The following is a 10600-nucleotide window of genomic DNA, read 5'->3' on the forward strand; positions in this document are numbered from 1 at the left end:
AAGCGAATTTTGGGAATGATGAGGGCAACAAATGTATAGATGTGCTTTACACAAGTGATCTATGTATTGTGATGAATTGTATGAGCCCCAATAAATTGATTTTTAAAAAAGAGATGTAAAAGCCCCTAATAAAATGATTTATTTTTTTAAGAAGGAAAATACTATATCTTGGGTCAGGCCAACCTTAGTCCCCAATGTGACATCCTTGATCAACACTTTAACGAGACTGTGTGCAGCAGATTTACCCAGTGTAATGTGTCCCTTGACTTGTCTGCTGCTTCCATTGATTGATTCTGGAGGCAAGCCAAATAAAATCCTTGACAATTTCAATCTTTCCTCCCTTTGTCAGACGTTACCTATGGGTCCAGTTGTGAGGATTTTCCATTTCTATTACATTTAACTTGAAAGCCATAATTAAGGCTGCAATCTTTCATCTTCACCAAGTGTTTCACTTCCTCCTCACTTTTAACAATCATGGTATCATCTGTATTGTGGAGATTGTTAAAAAGCATTCTTCCAACCATGATACTTCATTTTTCTTCATATAGTACAGCTTCTTGGGTTATTTTCCCAGCACACAGACTGGAAAATTATGGTGAAAGGATACAACCTTTATACACACCTTTTTAAATTTCGAACCACACAGCACCCCCTTTTTCTATTCACACAACTACTTCTTGATCCATGTACACGTTCTACATGAGCACAATGAAGTTTTCTAGAGTTCTCATTTTTCTCAATGCTACCCATAGTTGGTTATGATCTACACAGTTGAATAATTTTGCTAATCAATAAAACTGAGTAAACAATTTTTTCTAGCATCCCCTGTTTTGAGCCAAGATCTATCTGAAGTCAGCAATGATCTCCTTTGTTTCACATCCTCTTATGAATATGGACTGAGTTTCTGGCAGCTCCCTATTAATGTACCACTGCAACTGTTGTTGGATGATTTTCAGCAACTTTTTACTTTCATGTGACATCAATAATACTGTTCTATAATTTGAGCATTCTGTTGGGTCACCTTTTTTGGAACAAGTATAATTATGAATCTCTTCCACTCAGTTGTCCAAGGAGCTGTCTTCTAATTTTCTTGGCATAGACAAGTTAATGCTGCTAGTGCTTTGTCATCTTGTTGAAACATTCAATTGGTATCCTATCAATTCCTGGACCCTTGTTTTTGGCTAATGCTTTCAGTGCAGCTTGAACTTCTTCCTTCAATACCATTGGTTCTTGTTCATATACTACCTCCTGAAATGGTGGAATGTCAACTAGTTATTTTGGGTACAATGACTTTGTGTATTCTTTCCATAATCATTTCATGCTTTTGATATCATTCATTATTTTGTCCAATGACTCTTTTAATATAGTAACTCAAGGCTTGCATTTTTTCTTCAATTTTTCAGCTTGAGATGTGTTGATCGTGGTCTTTATTCTGTCTCTTAACATTAGGTCTCTGCACATTTCATTATAATAATTTGTCTTCTTGAGCTCTGTTGAACACTATGACCCACCATTTCTTCCATTTTTGATCATTGCTATGATCAAGAGTAAGTTTTAGTGTTTAGAGTAAGTTTAGAGTAAGATCCACTTTGATCTTTTCTTTCTTTCCTGTCTTTTAATGACCTTTTTTTGTGTTCTTCATGTATGATATTCTTAATGCCATCCCACAGCTCATCAGGTCTTCTGTATTAAAAATTCAATGAGTCAAATCTATTCTTGAAGTGTTCTCGAAATTCAGGAGGGATAAGATCGTATTTTGGCTCTTGTGGACATGTTTTAGTTTTCTTCAACTTCAACCTGAACTTACATATGAGCAATTAATTGTCTGTTTGACCCTACCCTCATTTAGCTACTGATATTAAGCTACTTCATCATTTCCCTCTACAGATGTAGTCAATTTGCTTCTGTGTATAATTATGATTTATGTTATTATAAAATACATTTGTGATTAAGAAGTCATTGATCTTGCAAAATTCTATCATTTGATCTCCAACTTCATTTCTATCACCAAGCCTGTATCTTCCAACTATTGTTCCTTCTTCATTGTTTCTAACTTTTGCATTCTAATTGACAATAATTATCATTGCACCTTGATTGAATGCTTTATCAATTTTAGACTGTAGACTTTGGTGAAAATTTTCATTTTCTTCATCACTAGTTTTAGTGCCTGGTGCATAAATTTTAATATTAATTGTATTGACTGGATTTCCTTGATTGCGATAGATATAATTCTATCATAGACAGAATTGTATTTCAAGATAGATCTTGAAATATACTTTTTGATGATGAATGCAACACCATTCTGTTTGAATTTGTCACTCCCAGCATATAAAACCATATGATTAATTCAAAAATATCAACACCAGTCCATTTCAGCTTATTAATGCCTAGGATATTGATCTTCATGTGGTCAATTTCATTTTTCATGAATCCCAGGTTTCCTAGATTCATACTATGTACATTTTAAATTCTGATTAATAATAAATGTTTACAGCTTTTTCTTCTCGTTTTGAGTCATGTCCCACAAGCAAATGATGGTCCTGAAAGCTTTCCTCCATATAAGTCATTATGGTTGACTTTACTTTAAGAAGATAGCTCTTCCTCGGTTATATTTTGAGTGCCTTCCAACATGGGGGGCTCATCTTATGACATTAAATCTGACAATATTCTTCTGCTATTCATGAGGTTTTCAGTATCTGACACTGTCTCACAGTATTCAGTGGCTAATTCCTTAGAATTAGACAGTCTATTCCTTCTTTGTAGTCTGTTCTAAGTCTGGAAGGTCTGCTGAAATTTTTCACATTGGTCTACCCTGTGGGTGTTTGAAACACCAGTGACATAGCTTCCAGTATTATAGCAACATGTAACCTACCACAATACAACAAATTGACAGGCAAGTGGTTAGAACAGAATGGAGTGTTCAGAAAATAAGCCATATATAGAGGACTGACTGATTTTCCATACTTCATTCTTTTGAATTTGGAAAACGGGCTTTTAAATAAATGATTAAGATAACTCGTTTTGAAGTTGTACTAATATCATATACCATATGTGAAAATTAACTTAGAAGATAAATGACCTAAATAAAACATACTGCCATGGAGTAAATTCTGACCCACAGTGACCCTACAGAACAGAGTAAAACTATTCTTTAGTTTTACTTGAGACTATATATCTCTTCAGGACAAGATGGTCTCATCTTTCTCCTGTAGAGCAGCTGGTAGGTTTGAACTGCTGACTTTGTGGATAGCATCCCAATATTTAGCCCACTGTGCTATTATGGCACTAAATAATAGCCATAGAATGGTAGCTAAGAATTCAAACCATAAAATACTTGAAAAAAATCCTGGTGCAAAATATGAGTGTTAAGACCTCTTTTGGTAATGGATTCTCATGACACCAAATCATGGGGTGCGGGGGGAGGGGTGAAAACTGGACTTTGTCAAAATGAAAAGATGTTTGTGTATCAAAAGACTTTATGAAGAAAGTGAAGACAACCTACAGCATGGGAGAAAGCATTAGGTTACCATATATCTGGGAAATGTTTAATATCTTGAAAGTGTGAGTGTGAAAAAGTCCCTCAACTCAACAATAAAAAAATTAAAAATCAAATTTAAAAACGAGCAAAATAAAAAAGAGAAAATACACGAGTAAACGATTTTCTAAAGAAGGTATACAAATGGCAAAAACGCACATTAGTCATTAGGGAAATAGAAATCCACATAACAATGAGATACCATTTCCCTTTATGTCCAATAATATGGCTATTATAAAAAAGTAATATAATAAGTTTTATCAAGGATGTGGAGAATTTGGAACCTTTATACACTGCTGGTGGAATGCAAAATGGTGCCACTGCTTTGGAGGTTCCTGAAAAACCTAAACAAAAACATCACATGACCCAGCAATTTCACTTCTGGGTACATAAAATAGCCAAAAGACATGAAAACAGAGACTCAAACAGATACCAAACAGTGGAAATAACCTAAGTGTCTATCAATAGATAAATCAATAAATACACACACTGAAATATTATTCAGTCATAAATAAAAAATATGATTCATGTTACAACATGGATAAACTCTAAAAATATTTTCCTGAGTAAAATAAATCAGACTTTACTCTTATGAAATATCTATACTAGGCAAATGCATAGATACAAAACTGTATTAGCCATTACCAGAGACAGAGGGAAGGAGGGAGCAAGAATTATTGCTGAAAGGATACTGAGTTTCTGTTTGGTGTGATGTAAAACTTTTGGAAATAGATCGTGATGATGGTAATATAACAAGATAAATGTAACTAATATCAAAATTGTACACTTAAAAATGGCTGAAATGTCAAACTTTCTGTTATATGTACAGTTATCACAAAAATTTTTTTAATTAAAGGCCATTAAGTTGATTCTAATTCATAGGGATCCTGCCCCTTTGGGTTTCTGATATATATATACACAAACATCTATATATATATATATAGATGCAGCTTTCTCCTGTGGAGGGAATGAACATGTGACCTTGCAGTTAGTAGCTCAATGCCACCAGAGCTCCCTAGTTTCCATTCACAGAATATCGTGTATTAGACATTAAAAAGAAGAAACCCAGAGAGATATAACTGAAGTCTAGAGTTTCATTCTTTTTTACCAATATTCCTTACCTGAAAGACCTATCTGATGGCTCCAAGCTACCTCCCTCCTCTACCCCAAAGATCAAAGGGGTTGGGTCTTACTTTGCAAGTGACTATTTACTTGACAGCTAATTAACCAGATGCCAGACTCTTGGGGCACCATCTCAGCAGTAACAAAGGTGGCTGGAAAGACATGAGCCACATCAGTGCGGTGGCCCCGGATGGTTAGCATCTGTCCATGGAAGAAAGCTGTGTGGACATCCACTTCATTGCCCATGCCAAACAGGTGCCAGGCCACACGCTTTTGTGCACACATGATCAGCTCTGGTAAGTTCCCAAAGACAAAGCCATTTATTGCTGCAAAAGAAAAACCGAATAAATATAATCAGAATACATTTTTTCTCAATGGGAAAATACTTACTTGACAATAGATACGATTCATATGAGATTTAAACGTGGATATTATACTGATTATATGCATGATCTCCCTTGAATTTTACAAATTGTCCTGGAAAACACAGATATTTTTCTTTTTTTCTGTTTAATGAGAAAACTCCAACTTAAGTAGTAAAACCAAGATTCAGTCCCAATAATATGGAACCTTCTTTAGGATTTATTTTGTAAGTTGTTCTTTCTTTTCAGGCCTGTTTCCTTGAAATTTTCACTGAAAAATTGTCAAGTTAACTAATTATCATGACTCTTATAAGCAATATATATAAAAATCCAAGAGAAATTTGAACTTCAAAATCCATCCTCCATCTCCTCTCTGAGTTTTCACTTCACTTTTGACTGTCTGAATTTTCTCTTCACTTTTGACTGTCTGAGTTTGAATTTAACTCTGTCACCAAATAGAAGTAAATTACTCCCTTAATTAAACAAAAACAAATCAACTTTTTTTCTCTGCCTAAGAGCTATTCCCTGCTCATGTCTCAGGGTGTAGTTCAGGTTTGCTTTAAATTTAATTAAGATGGTCAAGTCTCTTATAGACATAAGCCTAGAGTAGGATGGTTGATAATAGGCAACAATTTCTTCCTGAAAAGTGTTCAAGTTTTCCACTTTGCATTCTTTTTAGAACAAAGCAGTAATAATTATATTAGTAGACAACCCTTACCAAAGTGACTGTATTTATAGGGTATTTATAGATTTTTTAATCAACAGCCTTAGCCACTCTACATTTTAAGGAAGGGTAGCTTAATGGAATAAGAACAGCCTGTTAAACATATCAGCGTTGGAGGTCCTCGTGAGAATTTAAAAGAGCCAGGTGTGTTAAAGCATCTATCAAATGCTAGGTCCAGAGAAGACTCTGTGTTTATTGTCCCAGTGTGGTCATTTTCTCCCATCTCACCATACATCCTGTTACTCTCCTGAAAGGCTTTATCTTCTTTGTCCACTGAGGCAGGTTCTGAGCAGTAATTCGCGATATTATCATTGAGGTGCCAGCTAAGATTCTCATCTACAACACTGAACAGAAGGAAGAAATCATGGTCCACATCTAGCCGCCTAGGAGATATGTTCTTGTCCAGGGCTCCTAGGATAAGTAAGAATGATACTTTTGAGAACCTTTCTGTCCATAGCAACAGCAAGCTGCAGGGGTACTCTTCAGAAAGGAATATAAAAAGAGGAGGATAGAAAATCAGATAAAGCCTTTTCCTGCTAATTCTATTTTCACAATGCCCAGGTAAAACCACCAATTCAGCTAGGCACACCTTTTCTTCTGTTTTGTCTTAATTAATGTTCTTCATTATTGCTTTATTATTAGAGTTTTAATAGGAAATAAGAAAAGAATATGAAAGGACAAACATTGTTTTTGGGTTTTAGAAAATAGTGTTTAAGTAGAAAAAACAGACTACAAAGGGAGTCTGGAAGGGTTTGTTACTGCTAGTAAACAAGAATGCTGATTAACATTCCTGGAACTACTGCTACCCAGTATATAGATAGTTAAATCATATTACTGCTTGCCCTAGATGTCTCAAATTAGATTTCATAGCTCACTCTTGGGCCATGTACCTCTTTTACAAGTGAGGAGAGGTCCAATTAGGCCAGTTGCAATGTCTCTTGGAGCATCTACATGAGAATGGTAGATCCAGGTGAGGCATGCAGGGTCAGCATCTGTGGGTGCATGGCTTTCTGGAATGGTCCAGTTGTAGACGTGGCTACCCCCAGGGGGAACACAGTCATCAGCTTTCAGCTTCCCAGAGGATCCATCTGGGTATAGGGAACCTAGAAAATGAAATTAGTACATTCTTAGTCACAGGGTCACTGAGAGGGAGTGTGGTAGATAGAGAAAACATGAATAGACTAATATATGGACACTTAAGTTCAGGCTTGCAAAGAGAGGAATAAGCTCCAGCATAGTACTTCTGGCAACCTGATAAGTATGTTGAATCATGTAACATCTAGCCAAAGAATCTCAGACGTTATGTCAAAAAATGGGTGGAGAGGTAGCAGCCACTGGAGGAGCTGTAGTTAGGCAAAGTGCTACATGACCTGATCTAGCAGTGCCCAAGTACAAAGCTGGTAGTATGGAGGCAAAGGAGAAGAGATAATTCCCTTCCTTCAAGCACTCATTCTGTAAAACAGAACACAGATAGGAATAAAATTTCAGTTGTAAGTCAACTTAATGATCAGTTGATCTACTTCCTCATTTTATGGAAGACAAAACTGAGTGAAAATCATTTGCCTGAAGTCAGGCATGTAGTTAGTGTGTATGCCAGAATCTTCTGATTTCCCACTCTTTTCCTTATTCAGTGTTGTCATCATTACAATGGACTTGTGATAGTGGCAGATACAGACGAAAAACTGTCTCCTTTAAAAAAAAACAAACTAGCAAATGAAAACAAACACAGATCCTTCAGAAGACAGTGACATTAGATTAACACTCCCTTATACTATACTATTTTCAAAGCACATTCAAATAATTTATGGAAATTTCATCTCAGGATACTCCTTGTGATACAAACAAAACAAAATATAACAAAACAAAACTCACTGCCACTGAGTCAATGCCAACTCATAGTCACCCTACAGAAAAGGGTAGAATTGACCCTGTGGGTTTCTGAGACTGTAATTCTATATGGTAGTAGAAAGTCCTGTCTTTCTTCCACAGAGTGGATTACCTTGCAATTAGCAGCTCAATGTGTCACCACTACACTACCAGGGTTCCTTCTTGTCATAAAAGATAGATTATATTTCCACATTTCTGAAGCTCAAAGTTATACAGTGCATGAATAGCAGAACTGATGCCAGCACCCAGTCATATTTTTTCTGAAGAGAGTATTTGTCATCTCATATCAATGAGTGATAAAAACCTCTCCTTTCTTTTAGTCCTTCTATCCCGTATAGTCAGGAAAAAATGTTATTTTTGTGAAATCTGAGAAATAAAGGTTGGACTGGTTTACCTTCTGAGTCCTTCTCATAGAAAACACCATGGGGGTGGATGGTATAAGGACGAGTGGCAAAATTCTTTAGGTGGACAAGCATGACATCCCCCACCTCAGCCTGCAGCACTGGCCCCAGAAAGCCCAACCATGCTGGTTGAGTCACTTCATCCATGTATGAGCTGTCCCTGTATTCCTTGTAGATAGTCTTCTGGTAAATACTCCCTATTCGGTTCTTGTCCGACTTTAGGAAGCTTGAAGCAATTCTGAGGAAGAGAGAAAGTTACAATTAGCTAAAATATTTGAATCTCTGAAGGGTTGTTTTCCTGAGGAAGCTGAACAAAAACTGTCCTCCTTTGTTTAGAGGGTTTATATTGATCAAAACATGAGTTTGTATTAATAAAAACATGAAAGCTTTAGGTTAGAGGTCAGGGGATGCAGTATGTTGAAGCATATGAGTTTGTTCATATTTGGTCGATTATAATCTATACAAAAGGGGGCTAATTTTACATAGTTCAACTTAATAAATAGTAATGGGATGGTGATTAACTGTGGAGAGCAGCTTTAACTTATCAATTCCCAATTGATGTGGTCTATTTAGTATCATTGTGCTATACATGAAAGGTCGTATAATGCAGTGGTTAAGTATAGAGCCATGCTGCTTGAACTATGTATAAACACTGCCATTTATGAACTATCAGGATTTTGAACAAGTTATTTAAATTCTCTATGCAGTTTCCTAATCTGTAGAATGAAGATAATTACATTACCTAGCCCAGACAGTTGCTAATAGAGACTTAATGAATTAAAATACATAAAATGCTTAGAACAGTTTTCAGCACATAGCATAAGATCAATAAATAGTAATTATCACTTCAAATCATTGGATATGGGGGGTTATTTAGCTTTCCCAGAAGGATATTTTGCATTACATTGAAAATTTCTGCAAAATGGTCACTATAGGCACTACGAAGTACAACGGCTTCAAAAGATTTTCTTGGTTCTAATTTTTACATAAACAAATTTCCAGGCCTTTCTTCCATGGTGCTGCAGGGTGGGTTTGAACAACCAATCTTTATATTCATAATCAAACACAAAATATTTGTACTAACCTGGGACCTACATTAGGTCTACATTACCCTGCATTACCTACATCTGGGTAATCTACATTACCTAGATTTAAATCCTATTGAATATTCATTTAATAGCTGTGTTATTTGGAAAAGTCACTTGACCTCCCTGAGGCTCAGCTTTCTTTTCCATAAAATAAAGAAACTCACGTCCTATAGTTTTTCAAAGAAAAACTACAAAGTATTTTAATTTTTAGTATTGTACCTACCACAGTGTTATATAAATGGTAACTATTACTGCTATTTCCTTGATTCCGAGGCTCACCTTTTAATTTCATACTTACATGTATTAGAAATAACTATGAAAGTCACAAAAAGTATCTATTTTTGTTTCTTTCCTTTTTATACTCACTGGGCTATGATTCATATGGTCAACAGTTCAAAAACACAAGCAGCTCCAGGAGAAAGACTAGGCTTTCTACTACTGTAAACAATTACAGTCTTGGAAACCCACATGGGGCGTGCTATGAGTCAGCATTGACTCAATGACACTGCGTTTGTTTGGATAGTTCCTTTTTTAAGCCAAACAATTGTTATTAAACCAGAAATGTGGATTTTATTTTAGAATCAAGGGAATATTGAATTGTAATATATTAGGGGCATTAGTATACTGAGGCACAGCAGTGTGGAAGAGTAACCAAAAATGGGATAATGGCTCCTGAGTCAATCAACCCTTTCCTTAGGAAACCTGTCACTGGGTAGAGGATCCAAAGAGCTCAAAAACTGTCTGCTATTATACCTTGAGAAAGGGCCCTCAAGAAGGTACTTCCTGTCCTCAACAGAATGTCCTCTCCCACAATTAAAGTTCTAATATGACAAGAGATAATACCTACGTGTCATTGTCTAGAGGCTGGTTCTTGATTATATTTCTTCCTTTCGGAGCATAGTTCCATTGAACATCCTGGATGCCAAGATAGTAGACTCGAGTAGCCCCATCAGTCAGTTGAGGCCACAGTGGATGTATAAATAGCAGGGCACAGAGAAAATGTCCAGGGTCCATGGTCCACATTACTTTGGCAAACAGTTAAATTGATATCTGCTGGTCTGGATAAAAGAGAGGCTTTGTATGTGTCTGGAAAACTAAGGACAGAAGAATCAGAAAATAACCAAACAAAGTGACTGAGAAAATAGAAATCAACTAGCCAAGATTCTCTACTGTGGTAGTTACATAATTTTCATGTCAACTTGAACATTTATAAAAGTGTAGGGGTGGTATTCAACTTGTCAATCATGTCACAGCCTGATGGTGTGTCCCTGTGGGTGTGTCCTTCTCATAAGGAGGGCTCTGGGTACCTAACTGCCCCCCACCTTCTCTGCCTTCACCTTTCTGCTGAGGAGCTGCCAAAGCCACCATGATTGTGTCCGCACAACTTTGCACCCACCAGCCTGTAATCGTCCTGCATTCTGCATCATTGCATGTGGCTGCATGAGTCTGAAGAGGGATTTATGGACTAATAGCAAACTTAT

The 10600-nt window shown here is 36.3% G+C and overlaps 1 protein-coding gene across 5 annotated transcripts in view; it reads right to left on the reverse strand.

Annotated features, from left to right (window-relative positions):
• HEPH (hephaestin) overlaps window positions 1-10142 on the reverse strand; it is a 150717-nt gene extending 140575 nt beyond the window's left edge. For 4 of the 5 annotated variants that reach the window (XM_030887710.2, XM_013007924.2, XM_030887708.2 and 1 more), the window contains exons 1-5: window positions 9967-10133; window positions 8025-8269; window positions 6634-6846; window positions 5972-6154; window positions 4729-4983 (exon numbers count right to left, since the gene is read on the reverse strand). In XM_030887710.2, the coding sequence (XP_030743570.2) occupies window positions 4729-4983; window positions 5972-6154; window positions 6634-6846; window positions 8025-8269; window positions 9967-10133 (1063 nt within the window). Of the gene's footprint in view, window positions 1-4728; window positions 4984-5971; window positions 6155-6633; window positions 6847-8024; window positions 8270-9966 lie in introns of all 5 variants that reach the window. The other variant, XM_004715438.1, reaches the window with a different exon arrangement.
• Between the last annotated feature and the right edge of the window lie 458 nt (window positions 10143-10600).

This window comes from Echinops telfairi, unplaced genomic scaffold (assembly GCF_000313985.2).
Source record: "Echinops telfairi isolate 266 unplaced genomic scaffold, ASM31398v2 ScPeMD7_7423;HRSCAF=8461, whole genome shotgun sequence".
Classification (NCBI taxonomy): Eukaryota; Metazoa; Chordata; class Mammalia; order Afrosoricida; family Tenrecidae; genus Echinops; species Echinops telfairi.